General features: G+C 44.4%; 1 protein-coding gene across 1 annotated transcript; it reads right to left on the bottom strand.

Moving 5' to 3' along the window:
• Positions 1-100: 100 nt before the first annotated feature.
• Positions 101-18463, bottom strand: C1QTNF4 (C1q and TNF related 4). The gene is made up of 2 exons (XM_083457726.1): positions 18341-18463; positions 101-1683 (listed from the first exon to the last, which is right to left on the bottom strand). The coding sequence occupies exon 2, from the start codon at positions 1679-1681 to the stop codon at positions 560-562; it is 1122 nt and encodes a 373-aa protein (XP_083313852.1). The 5' UTR covers positions 1682-1683; positions 18341-18463; the 3' UTR covers positions 101-559.
• Between the last annotated feature and the right edge of the window lie 261 nt (positions 18464-18724).

Here is an 18724-nt window from a genome sequence, read left to right on the forward strand (position 1 = left end):
AACATACTACCATGTTCCATGAACTGATGATGGAGGTAGCTATATCTAATCTAATATATCTAAATCAATCTAATACATCAAAACAGACAAGGAAACCCAGTACCTTTTCTCTCAGGATTTTATTGAGTTCATTATTTTCATTACATACACCCCTCTCTCAGAGTGTTGGTCCGCATTTGCAGTGGATGTTATCAACTCCCAAGTGCCTTGCCGAGTCTTTCATAAGTTCTTCCAGTATTTCTGTAAGCAGTTCCTTTATTCACATCTCATTTCACTGCCCCTATTTCTTCTACTCCCCAAGCTACCTCATGCTTTATGCTTAAATCAAACATCAATAATGAACAAAACACACATATCCCATGAAGGTCATTCTATGAATGAATGAGTGGGAGAAACAACAATGGCTCTGCAGTCAGAACACAAGCGTGCAGCATAAGGAATGCACTGGACATACAATAGCATGCTCTTAACATTGTCATGTGAAAGATGACGTCCGTCCAGGACCTGCACCAGAGCCTACTGCATCTTGGCTTCTCTTATGCCCTTTTCATACATCTGTTTAGATTCTTGACCCTGGAGACATGTTGGCATCTGGAGGCGGTTTTGTCTTTGTCTCGGGATAGACCAGGAATCCAGTGAAGGTGATGTACTTGCCATGGTTGCTATAGGCACCATAGCCATCGTGCTGGTGGCTGTAGAGCCAAACGGTGTCGCCATATTGCAGAGGCAGCATAATGCTCTGGCTCTGCATCTCACGCCTTTTGGAGTGGTTGTCATCGTAGATCATCGCCTGAACCTCGTTGTGGTTCTTCATCAGTTTCACGGACATGGTTTTGAAGGGCATCTTGCCAATGGTGAAGGAGAAATAGTAGGCACCTGGAACGCGACACGTAAAGATGCCGGTGGAGAAATTGAAATCTTTCCCAATGTTCACAAATTCTGTGTCAAATGTGATTGGCTCGTGCTGGGTTTGCTTCTCATCTGACCCCAGAAGGCTTTCTGAACGGGCAGCAGAAAAGGCCGAACGAGTATCCTGCGATCTGCTGGGCTGGTCCGAAAAAAGGTGTTTCTCTGAGATTTCATTCTGGTTCGTTGAAAGCTGCTGAATTACATTAGGTGAAGAAGGCCCTGAAGTTTCTCCTAGCTCCTGGGAACCGACACTGTTTTGAAAATAGCTGGACGTGTCTGGATAGATGAGGTACCCATTGAAAGTTGTATAGGGACCTACATTGCTGTAGAGGGCATATTTGGGATCTCCATGTAAGCGCAGCCAGACTGTGTCACCGTAGTCCAACTGCAACATGGCACTCTGGCTTGCCACTTTCCGCTCTTTACGGTGATGCTCGTCATATACAATGGCTTGAACCTCGTTCTTGTTTCTCATCAGCATGACGGACAAGTTTTTCTTGGGGTACTTTCCAACCGTAAAGGAGAAGTAATAGGCTCCAGGGATACGGCATCGGAATAATCCAGCTTTGGGGTCAAAGTCCCCGCCAATGTTCACATAGACTTTGTCAAAGGTGATCACCATTTCAGTGCTTCCTTCCATACTGCTGGTTCTAGCGACGGAAAAAGCAGACCGGAACTCAGATCCAGAATCAGCGGGGAAGCCGTACACAACGGAGCAGGTGATTTGACACAGGAAGCCAAACAAAAGTTGGGTTCTCAGTTGAGTCATCATATCTAAAGAATTTTTTAAAAAAGTGAAGGGGACAACATTTTAGTTGAAGTATTTCAAAACAAGGTAAGAGCAGGTTCAGCGCTGCAGCTCGATTACACTCAAAACTAGAACAGGTTATCAGCATTTAAAATCCAAGCACCAAAGATCCTGCGGCAATCCATGTAAGACTACCATACCTTGGCCAGTCTCAGCTGGCATCAGCCCACAAGTTTATGTATGGTTACTTGGGACTGAAAACACGAAGACACTTAACATGCACAGCAATGAACTCCAAGGGCATATCCAACTCTGACTGTTTAAAATCAAAACCATCCAGAACAATGCCCTTTGATGTGGGAAAATGTGGCATGGGGGAAGTTGGGCTGGCCAACTTTATTAAGTGCCAGTTGTGACATGAGTCATCATGGATCAGTGTTGGAAGGTGGGGTGATTGTGGAGAAGACTGCTAGAGTTTCATGTGAATCCAACCATTCAACATGTGTCTGCAGACAAGCCCTGCAGACTTCTAAACAGAGCTCTATTTGTTGCTATAGCAACCTAATTCTGTCCAATATTTTAGTTGTTTCTCCATTTTTAACCAGTATTTGTTCACCTAAACCTACTATTGACATTTCTCTCCCTTTTCAGTTGAACACTGCTGTCTGGTTTTAAGGAACACTGATTGCTAATTCAAGATGCTTTGTCCATTGAGAGCAAGAAGTCCGGAAACTATTGTTAACAGGGCTAGATTCAAAAACAGAGCTTGGGGTGGTAGTGGAGGGAAATGTATTTTAAGCATAGAATTCTTTATTACAATAAAATAAATTATCATATATACAAACACTCCAAAAATAAATCCTTAATAGGCCAAATCTGCTTACCGTCTCCACCAAAGCATCAAATAAATGGGTTTGGCTCATCTTCAAAGATATTGCATAGGTTTTAGCCTATTAAGGATTTATTTCTGGAGGGTTTGCTTGTATAATAATTATTGTGATAAATAATTCCTTGGTTTAGAATGTATTTCCCATTTCACTCTGATTTCGACTGCTTGTCTCCCCTGCCTCCTTTTCCTAAGGTGCCTTAGTTGTTTGCATGCCAGGGATGGATGTGATTTGGTCACCAATCAGAAGGTTTGGGTGATGATGAGATGTGTGGGCTTTGTCCTGCTTAGCCTATTAGCAGCTCTGAAGTAGGCAAATGTAAACAGAGCTGCTGAGATCTAGGGCTGCTCCCTGGTTGGTCCCAGAAAGGCTACTTCACCGCCAGCACAAACAGTAGGGGCATCTCACTGGGAAAATTAGGGGAAAAAGTGGGGGGAACAACATAAAATGAATACCTCATTGTTCACAAACCTGATTTTATCATTTGGTAGGCTAAAACTCCAGACAGATAATCCAGTTCCACCCCCTGGATGAGGCAATCTGCATGCAGCCCCCCACACAGGAGGGGATGGAACCAGAGAGCACAAAACACAATGTCTATATTAGCAGTAAAAACCAGACCTTTCATGAAAGGGAGGGGGATCCAAACTACGGGATAGAAATAGATTGGGTTGCCTGCCATAAACAACCATCGATGGTCCACGAGAAACACAGATGAGAAAGAACTAAATGCATTTCCCTCCCTGCTCCAGTATATATAATCCTAATGGCAAGAGGCCAAAGCATGATCTATTGGCACTTTCAGCCTGAGAACAAACCTGGCAGTCATGGCATAGACATGGAGCTCTTTTCACTGTCCTTTCTTTCTTGTGCTCATTAAAACATCACTCAGTCTGAGAGCTCAATGGCTGGGGTCTCTTGTCTGCACTGTCTGTCACTTCAGAGCTGGCCCACTGCCAGGTGGCAGCCTATGAATTTAGAAGGCTGTGCTGTGGGCATCAAAGGGTTTCAAAGGCAAAGTGCTAGAGATACCATGAAAAAGATACGCTTTGCCATGTGTGTGTGTGTGTGTGTCTGGAAACTCTGAAGCACAAGCAGAAGTAAAGCAAGTGGCCTACAGGTGTTGGGATCCTCTTCTAGGGAGAGATGCTGGTAGGAAGACAAATTACTGTCATGAGGATTTCAGTCCTGGTTGTCTTTACTCTCAAGCCTGTGTCTCAAATGCCAGGCACAAATCTGGACTTCTGAATGGTTTGATCTTCTGTCTAAATCAACAGTTGCATAATTAGAAATAGAGGGAAATATCAGATCTCTTTTATCCCCATGTGCTGCAAACAGCAAGGGCTTTCAAGCAAACCCCTTTCATGTAAAACCTTTGCACGCTCATTACCCCAAAGCTATGAAGACTGTGTCTACAGTAAGGTTTCCTCTCAATTCTCTGGAACGATAGAATAGTAAACACATTCACTATTTTCACATTCGCAGAACAGAAAAAAAAATACGCCTTCACTCAAAGCTGCTTGATGTACACTTTTTTACTGCAAAGCCACATGTTTCAGTTTTTATCTAAGTAACTGCTTCTAAATTAAGATATTATAAGGTTGAAACCAGATCCTGTGAGCAATTTCCACTTGTGACATGGGACTCTCTCACCACACTCCTCTCCCATAATGGTTTAACAATTCCCAGAGTTCTCAGAGTGGTTTATCAGTCAATCCCTTTTTCCAGAGAACTTTGGGAATTGTAGCTCTGCGGGGGGAATAGGGGGTCTCCCAACAACTCTCAACACCTTAACATACTACAGTTCCCAGGAGTTTATTTTTTTGGGGAGGCGGGAGCCATGATGACTCTTTAAAGTGGTACCATAGTGCTTTAAATGCATAGTGGGGGTGAGGCCTACATGAGACTTAAATTCAGTGTCCAATACAAGCCCCACATTTAACAGGAACTGGCTCCACTCAGGAGCAGTGGCGTAGCGTGGGGGGTGCAGGGGGGGCTGGCCGCACCAGGCACAACATCTGGGGGGGGGGCCCTCGCACTCGCAGCTCTCTGCCCCTACCTGGCTCACTCACTCTCTCTCACTGCAGTGCTGGCTGTGTGAATCCGATCCGAGCTGCCGGGTCGCCGCCCACTGTGGAGGGGAGGGTGCCAGGCATGCGGTGCGGTGCGGAGAGAGAGCGAGGGACTATCTGGGGGAGGGACAGTGCAGTGGGGGGGCACAAATTACTTGCCTTGCCCCGGGTTAGGGGGCGCAAATTACTTGCCTTGCCCCGGGTGCTGACAACCCACGCTACACCACTGCTCAGGAGCTCTGAATGGCGCAGAAGGACAGCTTTGTATCTGCCACACAATTGTCTCTATGAGCATTAAAAGTGGTATGAGAAAGACTGTGTGTATGCAGAGGTGCTTTGAATCAATTGCAAAACCCTGCAAAGCATGTTTACCAGAGGTGAAAATGGGATGAATGTACATGTCATGAGAAGCAATCTGTTTCAAACCACCTTCAACTGTCTCCAGTCTCAGTCTGTGGATCCTTAGTGCATTCAGATATTATGGCCACAAGATTGCACTGAAGCCCTGGAGGGCTGCTATGTCTTTGTTCATACTCAGGCTGGGGATGACAGCAAAGGACTGAGCTTGACAGCATGTAGCCAGCATTGTTCCAAAGCATGTCTTATTCTCTGGGACAGGTTCAGCATTTCTCAGAGAGGCAGCTGGTAGCTGCTATGCAAAAAGGGCTTGCAGACTTGAAGATGTCTCCACTGAATGCTGACCCCCACGGTCCCTGAAACAACAACTGCCCTGTTACTGCTTCAGTGTTAATTTCCGGATAAGGTCATTATAGAAAAGGCTAAATTTAGCCGCTTTGCAGCAGCTCTTGGATGAAGTAGCCACTTAGTTTCATTTTGAATTAGAGCTCTTCCTAAATAGTCAGCAAATTATTTGCATTTTCTCAGAATTCCAAATCTCCCTTTGACAAAGACGTCAGAATGGTTTGATCTTCTGTCTCAATCAATAGTCATTCATCAGAAATAGAGGGGACTATTGAGCTACTTTTATCTGCAAACATTTTTAAACCACACAAATATCATGAAATGCCTTTGTACATGCGTACATTCAGTTCACATTAAAGGACAACCTACTTAACTCACACTTTCTGAAAGAAGATGGAAACCGAAACACAGCCATCCTTTCAGATTCATACTTCTCTGAATTTTGCAGTGCCCTTCTCCGGTCAAGTAATATGGACAAAAGCGTATCTACTAGTGTGAAGTGTGAAAATGTCATATAAACATGCATTACATTAGGGAAAATATGCTTTGCAAAAATGATTATATTAGGCAAAATTCCATACAAAGATGTGTGTATTAGGAGAAATTTGTACTAAATGCCGATGAATTTTCACAAGGACTTCTTTTTTCAAAGCCCAAACCGATGTGGAAATGCGGGGAACTGAATTCAAAAGTGGAAAAAATGAAAAATGGAGAAACCATCATTGACATATTCACCCATCTCTAAGCTGACTGAGCTGCAGGCTCACCCTGCGTGCTGACTGGAAGGGAGCACTGAGCAAAGCCCGGTGCTTTTTGACTGCATGTTGTGAGCTAGGGGTGAAATGAAGCAGTTTTTCATGGCTATTGCTGGAAAAGCTTGGGAGCTGGAGAAGCTGTTAACACTGTTCAGTTTTCCAAACCAAACATCTTGGCAACACTATAACACTGACCAAGGTGCTCTTTGGCCAGGGCACTATTTATCCACAGGCTCACCCAGATCTGAATGTATCACTGGCTTTTGTCCTCATATATTAATATAGTTTCCCAAATCTTCCCCGGATAAGAAAATACTTACAAAAGTAAAAGTGGTTATGTGATTTGCTTGCATTGGTTAGAAATATTTAGCTAATTACTGCATTTGACGGCTATTTCACCAATCCTCGTGTTGTTAAAGTACAAAATGCATCCTCCCCCCAATAAAAAGGTATGCATGAAAGAAAGAAGAGAATTAAATCTAAAGCGCAGCTCTGGAAGTAGTGTGTCCCATTGAGAAGACTCCCATGAATGTGAATGCATTGCTCCAGGGGTTGGAAATCAGGCAGTTGAACAACTAGATCCTTCCCATCATTAGGCAAGAGCACACTTCCAGACATCAACGGGATCAGTTTGCCTGTACTATCTAAGAAGATGAGGGGCAGGAGAAGAGAAATTTCAGTTTGAACATCCATAAGCTCCTCCAAATTAAGGTGATCCCCTGAGGGTGCAAAGCGTACCTTAAATCCTTGGGCCAACACAACTACACTCAGGTTATACAGCTGCATATCTTCTGAAGCACACTGGGGCAGGATATAAATGAGCCCAGAACATAAATTAGATACTGATTTCTCTGTAAATGTTATTTATTAATGAAGTCAGCCTCTCGACCATCAATCATGAACAGATGGCAATTTTTATGTGGTTATAGCACCCAGAGTGTACCCACATGTGACTCATCTTATTGCTATTAAATTAATGACCGGGAAGTCAAGAGCTGAAACATTTAACAGTTCACATATTCAGCCGCTACTTTCAGCCCCTCTCAGAAATTAAGTATTTCACCATTTTCTCAGGGAAACAAATATCAATAGCCTCACATTGGCTAGAGAGGAGTTTTTCTGACCTCTGGCAAAGTCAAAATGGTAGGTGAAGTTTATCCTTGCATTTTTATGTTCATGGTGTTAAGACTGCAGGTGGTGTCCACAATGAATCTGAGGCTATGGAAAGGTGAGCCTTCTTCTAATTAATGAGGCCAGAATTTTATGAGGAGGCACAGCACAGTTCTATATTTTAATCTCGACACTGCAGATGTTCCACAAACACAGACTTTTTGGACATATGGCTAATGGATTAGACCCATGATCGAAAAAAGGTGAACTGCCTACTCACAAGAAATGATATAGCTGCACGGAATGATATAAGTGCTTCTCAACATCTTGTGAGCTGCATTTTTTAAAAAAAAATCCTGGTACTTTCTAGGCGGCTGCACTGTAACACATCACCCTAATGTCTTAGGACAGCTGCAAGTGTCTCAATTATATGAATCATCAAAAGCCTGTACAATGAGCAGCCTGCATGCCCTGTGGTTAGCAGAGACGTGATAAAGCTTTTTCTTTGATTTGCCCTGATACTGTGTGCTGCCTGTTCCATTCACAGGATGCTGATCCCAAGTATCAGATGATGACGCAATTTATAATTTGTGTGCATCATCACAGGAAAAAGTTAATTATATCTTAGAAGGACTGAATCCATATGAAACTAAGGTTCTGTTTGTGGTAGAAGATTTTGCCTGCCTGGTTGTCTGCATTGCCAAAAAAAGAGGACACCCTTTTGCATTAGCCTTGCCTATGCTAATCTATACCCATGGATCCATTTGTAGAAATAATAACTACAACTGAGCAAGGAAGGCAATGAGGTGACCTGTGTTCCTACCCAGTCTGCTGTCCAGGTATTAACTCTGGATGGTCAGCAGCATAGGAACATAGCAAGCTGCTTTATAGCAAGTCCAACTATTGGTCCATCTAGCTCTGCATAGTCTACATTGACTACCAGTAGCTTTCCAGGGTTTCAGACATGGGACATGCCTAGCCCTACCTGCAAATGCTGAGGACCTGGGACCTTCTGCATGACCTTCTGCCACTAAGTTAGAGCCCTTCTGCTTTCAAGGCTCTTGTTCATTCTTCTTAGGGTTCTTTGTCTTTAAACCAGGGTTGGACCCGATGGCCCTTGTGGTCTCTTCCAACTCTATGATTCTATGACCCTTCAAATAGAAGAGTGGCCTCTGTGAAGCTGCATGCTCACCCTAATGCAGAGCACTAAAACTGCCCAGTATGTGGACTCTATTTCAAGTGGTAGGGTATTCACTATGACACTTAGCTCAAGGTTGTTTATATAGCAATATGGGTTTACACTTTTTGAGGGGTGCACGAGTGGTGATTACAGTGTTTCTCATTCCACTATACCTAATCCTTCTGCACTCCCACCCCAATAATAAGGTAAAGGTAAAGGTACCCCTGCCCGTACGGGCCAGTCTTGACAGACTCTAGGGTTGTGCGCCCATCTCACTCAAGAGGCCAAGGGCCAGCACTGTCCGAAGACACTTCCGGGTCACGTGGCCAGCGTGACATCGCTGCTCTGGCGAGCCAGAGCCGCACACGGAAACACCGTTTACCTTCCCGCTAGTAAGCGGTCCCTATTTATCTACTTGCACCCAGGGGTGCTTTCGAACTGCTAGGTTGGCAGGCGCTGGGACCAAACAGCGGGAGCGCACTCCGCCGCGGGGATTCAAACTGCCGACCTTTCGATCGGCAAGCCCTAGGTGCTGAGGCTTTAACCCACAGCGCCACCCGCGTCCCACCCCAATAATATATTCTTACAAATTCCAGAGAATATGACATCGGGAAAATTCCATACAATTTTGTGCATTCTAACAATGCATAAGCCTCATGGGATTTCAGTGTTTATATGCCATAGTCAAATGGGCAAAGCCTCAATGAGAAGACTTAAGTATAGGAGTCTAATTCCTCAGCTTCGGTTTATGTTGTGCATTCAAGAATAAAAAAACACCTTTCCAGCAGTTGCTCTGCAGCCTTTTGGTCCCAGAGAGATTTCATCTGGTTCTTGGCTGGTGGAAGAAATGCACTTCTCATCCTCCTGGTACCCAATGATCTTTAACTTCCCCCAGAGCTGTCTTTTTAGGTGTTTGGAAATGGTCAATACCTGCAGAATAAAAACTACAATCTCTCTCAAGAGCCTTTCAAAAACAAAACAAAACACACACACACACACAGACAGACACACACAAACCCAAATCAAAACAGGTTTGTACTCAAAATGATTTTTTTTCCTGTGCCTAATCCCTTTGGGACCTTAGAGTGGGCATTAGCAGCAAGTTATCTGAAGACAACTGCCATGTTTCCTTTGTATTTACACTACCTCCTTCTTCACATAGATCCTAACATTTCCCAGTTCACTTTCATGCCATATTATATGTTATTCATGTCATAAATATGACATGACATTTTGAATGGCAGATATGACCCATTAGGCAATGCCAAGCAATGAACAGCAACAATATATAGATCAGAGGTAGCCAGAGTGGCTACTACAAACTCCCACCATCCCTGATGATTGGCCATTTTGGCTGGGGCTGATGGAAGTGTAGTTCAACAGCATTTGGAAGACACCACATTAGATGGCCCTGCCACAGATCCAGGCATTATGTTTGCAAACTACCATCATATTCCAGAGAATATGTTATATTCCAGAGAATCTTGTTAATTTTTTTGTATGTTATTATATTTGCTCTTGTTTACCTAAGTGGAAAGATACAGGTGAAGCTGAAAGTGTTTACTGGTTTGTGTGAGGGCTTATCTTCTTATCTACCGTATCTTCTTATCCTTTAGGTTAGGGGGGGGGGGAGAGCAAACAAAGCAGGAGACCAGGTGCCTGCAAATTATCTGCAAAGTATCTGCAAAGTATCGGTCCAGCTGGGCTAACTACTGGGAAGCTGTTAAGCCTTTTGTTCATTGGTATATTGCCTTGCTGAAACACTTATCACCATGTTATTTCAATACCTGTATTCAACCGATAAGGCCCTACTTTATACCCAATAATAAAGGTAAAGGGACCCCGACCATTAGGTCTAGTTGCGGTCGACTCTGGGGTTGCGGCGCTCATCTCGCTTTATTGGCCAAGGGAGCCGGCGTACAGCTTCCGGGTCATGTGGCCAGCATGACTAAGCCACTTCTGGCGAACCAGAGCAGTGCACGGAAATGCAGTTTACCTTCCCGCCAGAGCGGTACCTATTTATCTACTTGCACTTTGATGTGTTTTCGAACTGCTAGGTTGGCAGGAGCAGGGACTGAGCAACGGGAGCTCACGCTGTCGCAGGGATTCGAACCGCCGACCTTCTGATCGGCAAGCCCTAGGCTCTGTGGTTTAACCCACAGCGCCACTCGTGCCCCTATACCCAATAATAGCATAGTTTACATTTACAGCTTCTTTGGGCAGGGTGGCTCACCCTGTTGCGGGGATTCAAACCTCTGACCTTCTGATTGACAAGCCCTAGGCTCAGTGGTTTAGACCACAGTGCCACCTGCGTACCCTGTTTGTATCTTACCCTTCCTCTAATAACCCTGCAGCAGCATACCTGGGGTGATCTCATTTTCACAGCAACCACCTGAGGTAGGTTAGATGGTAAGACAGGAACTTGCCTAAAGTGATTCAGTGAGCTTCTTATGGCTGTCCAAATGTGTTTTTATTCAAACAGAGTTTACAACATGGAAAATAAATTGCAAGGATATTTGACGGTTCAAAAGGTGCTATTCAGACAAATTATTCATAAGATTATCATTCTGCTGTCAGCGTTCTCACAAAGATAGTGTGTTTCACTGTGATAGCCATACCTGTCTTCCAAATGCTGATCTCTTTAAATGTGGCTCCCCTTTGTTTCCGATTCACATTCTTGCTGCTATTTGTAAATTAATCATAAATTCAAAACTTGAATAGTCTACATGATGCTGAATTCAATGGCGCGATTCACTGAATGGGTCCCGTCGGTGGAAGCACTGTGGAAGAATTTCTGCTTGCACAAGAATTTCTGCATGCCCACCCCCTGAAATTGGTTCAGGGAGGGGTCAGGAGAACCCTCAGAACAGCATTGAAAGGGAATTGGCAGGTGTTCCATTTGGCAAGCTGAAGAACATTATTTTGAATTCTTCCCAATGTTCTTTCCACTAAACCACACTCCTTTGTTGACTCCACACTCTTATTGAGTCATGTTCCACCTAGAGAAGACATCCCTTTGACTAGTTAGTCTTCAGGGTTTAGTCAAAGGATCTCAGTCAGGAGATATATATATAAATATATATATGTCTTATCAACAAAGATATTATCTCATAATTCTCCTCCTCATATGGCTGGTTTAATTTTGTCTCCTTTTCTGTTAAGAAATGCTTCAAGCATCCTCTACTAAGCCAGGATTATGATACGCTCAATGCAGATAGCCTTTGATTGCTGATATTATCAATAAGGATTTTGTTCTTTTCTGAGATTTAGCATGTAATTTTTGATTTTTATTCATGAGAGAGGGAGACTGGCTGTGATCCTCAGGATTCATTTCCTATAAAAAATACAAAGTGAATGAATCTCCTATAAACATAATAACTTTCATGATCAGTCTGTATATCATCAGGTTCTCTATGGCTGCAGCTCTGAGTCTTGCCAGATTCTGCATCTCTCCAGTTATAATATTGTTGTTTAAAGACTGAAAACATATGCTCTGGAATCTTTGGTTTTTATTTTAAAAGGCACTGAACTATGTAGAATTCTGAATATAATCTTCCAAGTTTCCAGATGATGGTTCGAGTCACTAATGGTATCTGTCACAAAAGAAGGCTTCAACTCATTAACAGAGTATTAAGTGTGACACCATGGTTTGAAACTGCTCCACTACTGGTATTGTCAGTTGATCTTATGTTCACTTGTGTTCTTGTAAGACTTAGAGCTCATCCAGATTTCCTTTTGTGCCACACTTTCCAGGCACAGGTTTGTGCTTTAAATCTCTGTTTCCAAGTAGCTTTTTGGAATATTCCTCAGCGCTTCCCCTGGGAAAACTGAATCAGAGCAAACGGCAATTGGGTTCTCTGCAGGTTGACATTTGCTCAGATTCAGCGGCAAAACGAGAGTTTTCTTGGGGAAAACTCAGGGGCAAAACAAAAACCACTGAAACATGGAGCATTAAGCCACGACCTGTCTCTAGGAGTGCAGCACAAAATGAAATCTGGATGAGCCCTTAGAATGCAGTATGGATAAGACACAATGTGCAGCTAATTGTTATCAAGTTTGTCTTAATGGAAAATGAAATGCTCAGAATACTCCACATTCCACATTTTAATGCCTTTTACAGGTCTTGCTGATATCGACAAAGGTGCAGATGGGATTTCTTCTTCAGACACATTCCTCATCTACGCTTCAGGAAAGCAAAAAACTAAAAACTAATCACATACCTCCCCATACCTCCAGTTAATATACCGGTAATTGACTTCAGACTCCTTTTTCAGCAAACACCCTCCGTAACTGCTCCTCTAGTGAGGGCAAATCAAGATATCCATATGATGATTGTTCATAATTTCCAGAGTAGTTCTGGAGTGCAACATGCTTTATCATTCTCTCTCAATTCGTTCCAGTAGCAAGCCCATGAGTTAGGTGGCTGCCATTTCTCTGTCCAATATTACAAATCAAGACAGAGAAAGTTATCTTCCCATGGCCACTTGATGAGTTCATGGCTGATGAGACTTTCAGATTTAGGACTCACAGTTACAATTCCAACATGTAATCTGCTGGAATCTCACTAATCATCTCCCTAACATGATTAAGCAAGGTTTTGACCTGCTGGCCTCCCTCTGATCAGTGGGATCACATGAGGCTCAAATTCATGTCAGAGATGCAAGGGAAGTAATTATATAGTTTGTGTCATAAAGTTTATGGGAGCAGCTTCCCTTACAGTAAGAATACATGGATCTCTTTAAGGCAGGGATGGGGAAACTGCGGCACTCCAGATGTTGCTTGAAAACAACTCCCATCTTCCTTGACCATTGGCCAAGCTGGCTGGGGCTGAAGGGAGTTGGAGTCAGCAACATCTGGAGCGCTACAGGATCCCATCCCTGATTTGAAGATACCACATTACCTGCTTTGTATTTCTGATGCCCTTGGAACAGATCCAGCCCTTTGTAACTGGATCAGGAAAAACTGAAGCAAGGACAAGGATAGGTGGGAGAGGCAGTACATCATCATACCTTGAAGCCCTGATATCGATTTGCATAGGTTCAAAAATGGCTGTAATTTCCAACTAATATTCTCTCTACAGTCATCGCCAGTCTCTCTTTGCCCCTCTCTTGAGTCTTCATCTCAGCATTGCTGAGGTGGACATTCTAGCATTTGACAAATACAGGAGGCTGAGGGGGAGGTTGCCACCATGAACTCATCTCTCCCTGCTCCTCTCCTGTAGCCTTTGCAATCAATTACCAGCCTCTAGATGGATATCTCTGCTGCTTGGCTCTGTGATCAGTTCCTGCTCCTAGCAGGGTGATTCCTACTGGAAGCCTCAATCCTTTGATCAGGCACAGCAAGGATTTTCTCTCTTGTTCTTTACTCTGATTAGAGCATGCCAGTAATTTACAAAGCATTGGTGAGAGACAGTAAAGGACTACGGAGGTACCGGAATTGGCACACGAAAGAACACACAGAAGGGGGATGAGAGAATTTCCAGCAGGCTGCGTGTGGCTGCATAAAAACAGTTGGACAACACTGAAGTGCTCAAGTTGCAGTGAAAAAAGTTAAGCAGCATAACATTGCATGTATCTGGATTCTTAAGTTGCAGCACTGTGGCCTTGTTCTAATGCTGCACTTACTTATACTATCAGTGAAGATGCTGGTCCTGCTATGGTGGCTGCCTCCAGCCTCCAACACAGAAGGGTTGCATAAGGGCACTTATAGGGCCAGCCCACCCATGAGGCAAGGTGAGGGGACTGCCTCAGGTGGCAGCATCCACAGGGGCAGCAGATGCCAATGCCAACCTTTCTTCCTCTCTTATTCCTGATGTACATCTTCCCTGACCTTCCCTGGTGGGGAGGGACAGTTGTACCTGAGCAGGTACAACTGTATCCTGGCTTCAGGTAAGCTAGAGCAAAAGTTTTCTTGCTTCTTTCTCCCTTGCAATGCATAGGCTGATTATATGTATAAATGGAACCACAGGCTCAGGCTTTCGGTGAGTAATGAGCTTCTAAGACATATAAGAGCCAGGATCTCCGCCTCTCCTGATTGCTGATTGCAATCAAGTGATCTCTGAAATTTCTGGGGAAATCCAGAAAGTGAGGCAGATAGCAGATGTGAGGGTGGGCATAAGCCAAGTGTGTGCCCACATTATGTTTCCAATGCAAGTATTTTATGCATGCACTACCGTGTCTAACACACTTACCATGTGAGTTGGCCCATACTCATGTAGGGTTAACATGCCAGTGATCAGTGACCAGGGCAGGTGCCACTGCTGGCATGCAAATGATAGTGCCTTCTTCATGGTCACTATGTTGTCTGTTTTAGCCCTCATTACTTCATTCAAGATGCTTGGTCTTTACTTTTAAGAACTGAATATTCGAGGGATGCACAGAACAAATGGGTGGAGATTAACAAGCTTGCCACATTAATGGTATACATATCATTTTTGTTATTTTGTAACTCAATTAGAGATTGTCTCAAGTTTTAAGCAGTATATAAATATATGGATTGAATGAAATAATAAACCTGTGAAATTGAGATTTGTTACTTCTAGGGAATAAAGCAGAGTTCAGATTTTAGCTTCTTAGACTGACTCTGCCAAAATATTATAGACTGTCTTCAAAACTAATGCAGGAGAGGCATAAGAATGGGATGAGAAGGCAATACCCCAATATGATGTTTTATCAGGGGGTCTCTTTGCTAAATAGTGGTAAATGAAATAAATCCCACATAACATTCAAATCAGAAATAGCTCGGATGCTTGAATTTATTGAATTCAAAAGTAGGCAAATAGCTTTGAATCCCATAAAACTCTGGCTTTGATGATGAAATGTTGGTTTTAGGTTTTTGAGCTTTGACTTTCTCTGTTTTTAAAATCCAACAATGTAGCCTGAAATGGTCCTGGAATAATGTTGTTTGCATTTGAAAGGGAATGGCAGATTAGAAGTTGTTGTTTTAAAGTGGCAAGGGGAGGAAAATATCCATTCTTGTTCCATGTCAATTTGCATCACTCTAAGCATGACCAGGTGTGTATATTTCATGTATCCGGAGACTCCTTTGCTGAAATGCAAAATTTGGTTCCTTAAGTATTTCACCTTTTATATTGAGGAAGTGGAGAGGGGAAAAAAGTCCATACCACAAGGCTGTCAAGAAAGGCTTGGAAACATAAGGGCAATATCTGCTAACGGCTCAGGTCTTCCCAGATTGTGCAGAATGTAGAGTAGAAATCTGATTGCCATACACGATCCAGACGTTTTTCTATGATGAGCTGATCTGTTTCAGCAGAAACCACATTTTCTAAGTGCTTAAACAACAGCACAATGTTGCTGATGAAGTGTGTCTCACAATTCTTGCAAATGCTGCGTGGAGACTTGAGTGGTTGTGCTGGTGTTGTGGGCTGATATTGGGACAGTGCCTGGGACATCAATGCAACAGCTTATGATTTAAATTCCTCCCTCGCCATTCTGGGGGTTTCAAATGCCAGCCATTAAGCTACCTTTCTGCCTAGTTCTTCCCTTCCTACATTTGAAAACTGTTTACTCCACCTCTTTACTATGTGGGAATTAAGAGATGAGTATTTTTCCACTGCAACTGCAGCTGCATCAAAACCAACCCGGATTGTCTAGATTCGGTCCTCAGAAACCAGGAAAGAATTGTGAGGGCTTCCAGTGACCAGTGACTGAGGCTTCCACACCATGAGCAGAGGTTTATCAGTCATGATCAGTCATGTGCTGCTATTCTGCAATAGCTGAGCCCCCTAACCATGGCCTCCCTTCCTTCTTCCCCTGCACATATTATTCCCAATCATTCAACCCTGCTTTGGAAAGAAAATTTAAATGGATCCAGTGTCAAAATCTAAATGGGCAAAACACCAGAATTTAGGAAGTTGAGAATATTTGCATCTGTTTAATCTGATTGCATAACCGAGTCAGGAGACCAAACCTGGAACTCAGGGATGCATGATTTATGCACTAAGGGCATTGTTTGCAGAAACTTCGGATGAAGAAATGGGAATGGTTTTTGATATAAGTAGCATGCAACCAAGATTTTATGGCTAAAATTGCAGACACAGAAAGGAACTGACATCCATGAACCCTGATAAAATCCCTCCATTACCTCTGATGTAAGGGACAGACTGAATTTGCAATCTGTCATTCAAAATTGTGGAGCCAGCAAATATAAGAGTCGTAACGTTTGAAGGTTGGGGGGCGGCGGCTGTTTTGGTTGGTGTTTTACTGTTAGTTACTTGCTTTATGGCTTCGGCAGGCTATTTGTGTATACAAATGAGTCCAGTAATCCTGCCCCCCTGCCCAAAAGATGGAAAAGGTTGGTTTAGATGTGACTTCACCTCACATTCAGCCTCACGTTTAAATGCTAGGATACTTCCCTCCCACACTTGTTATGATTGAGACCCTTGATGTATTCAGACAGATCCGGAATAATTTTCCTGTTATCGGTTACTTATCCGATATTAAGCACAGAAATAAAGACAGCTGCCATGTGGCTAAATGGGGTGATATCCTCAAAAGCAGAGTATGTTAAAATCTTGTTACGCACCAGCTCCCTGGAGAAGAGAAGCTGCAGGAAATTACTGTAGCACCAAAAATGAATAATTGAAGCAAAGCGCATTCAATATGTGCATAAACACAGAGGCCAGAGTGCAGCCTCCTAACCAGCTGGCAGTGCAGAAACTCAACAAAGAAAGTGCCGGATAGATAGATTTCTCAGGAGAAGCTGACCCACTTTCCTAGGAGCTTTGAGGAGGGCTCACGAAGAGGTCACAGCAAGGACTGTGGCAACATCACCCTGGATTGGGATGGTCTCTTGATCAGAAGGCAATTGTTAGGCAAATAAACAAATGGTAAGAAATGAGCCTCAAGACGTGTTTCCTGGGTTTAACACCCTCCTCCTCCTCCTCCTCCTGCGCCTTACCTGCTGGAAAAAATTGGCCGAATAGAACTCTGTCCTCAGGTTTCAACTCCAGAGACCGACTAGAGAGATTCTCTGTATGCCTTCCCAGATAATCTTGTGTCATGAATTGAGATGTCCACCCACCCACCCATAGACATACACACACACACTAGTTCCAGTATGCCTCAGTTTCTAACCCTAGCCCCACAGAGAAAGCGGTCAGGGAACCCAAAGATTATGAGAAATAGAACGAGAGAGCAGATGATATCCCATCCTTGTGGTGTAGAGAGGAGGTTAGCAAAACAGCACTCCAGTTGAGATCTCAGGGGTCAAATATCCCAGACTGAGGAGGTGTCCTTCATTTTTAAAAAGCTGGACCTTGGTTCTATTGACATGAATTGATCCCTTTAGCTCCATTGGCATTAACTGATTTTCATATTTCCATAGAAAATAGGGTGTCCCCCCGCCTCAATAAGCACAACTCTAAAACATCCCTTCTTTTTTACGTTTTGATCTGGCGGCTTCCTAGATCAGTGACAGGTGGGGGGGGAGTGGATCAGTGGGGAGAAGGACACCTGGAAAAGGGGGTCACCTGTAAGGACCTTAGAATGGGGATGGGGGTGGAGCTGACCAAGAAAACCTACAAGGCTGAGGTGTCTTTATCTATATCCAGGGCTACACCATCTCTATCTAGCTAAATGCCTCTCTGTCTCCGTTGCCAGGATTCTGCACGGGGCTTTAGCCCGCAGGCTCCATCCAGACTCCCCCTTCCGGACCAGAACAAAGCTCCATAAAGATAAGCCATGCATCAAATAGGTAATCCCATCTGCCCCGGATAATACTTGACAGAGACACCCCCCGTTCCCGCTTCACAGTAGGACAACCCCCTCCTCCTTTTCAAACCCTCCATATACAGCATTCATTGCCCCCTCTCCGGAGGAGAGACCACTGTATCAAAGCAGGGGGGGAGAGAGAAAAAGAAAAGGTGGGAAAAGCAACCTCGGGCGGCTGCCAACCCCGCGCACCCCCAATGGAGGCTGCCCTGGGGGCGCTGCTGTAGGTGGCGCTTCGCCATGTACCTGCTGCTGCTGAAGTGGCCGTCGCCGCCGTCTGCTGCTGGAGGAGGCGGGAGAGAGCCGGCTGGACGGCTGCTGCTGTTGCCGCTGCACTGACAGCTCTGGAAGCGGCGCCGCGGCTGTGAGGAGGGCGGAGGCGGGGTGGCTGGGCAGAAGGGGCGCCGGCGCGCGCGGGGCTCCGGCGCAAAATCCGGGGCCGGAGGAGGAGCCTGTGGAGGGAGCCGAGGAAGGGCGCGCGCGGAGGGCGGGGCGGCGCCTCGCTTCCCATGCCAGGCAGTCATGGCTGCGACGCCTTGCTCGTGGGGGTGGTGGGGTGGCTCTTCCTCAGGGCTCCTTCCAGTGGTGCTGCGGAAGGCGCCTTTGATGCAGAAATTCAACAGGTGCGGC

This window comes from Podarcis tiliguerta (assembly GCF_965153285.1).
Source record: "Podarcis tiliguerta genome assembly, chromosome: 1".
Taxonomy (NCBI): domain Eukaryota; kingdom Metazoa; phylum Chordata; class Lepidosauria; order Squamata; family Lacertidae; genus Podarcis; species Podarcis tiliguerta.

What these genes read in the sequence shown, in the direction of transcription:
- C1QTNF4 (XM_083457726.1), bottom strand. Translation starts at nt 1,681, where the DNA reads ATGATGACTCAACTGAGAACCCAACTTTTGTTTGGCTTCCTGTGTCAA.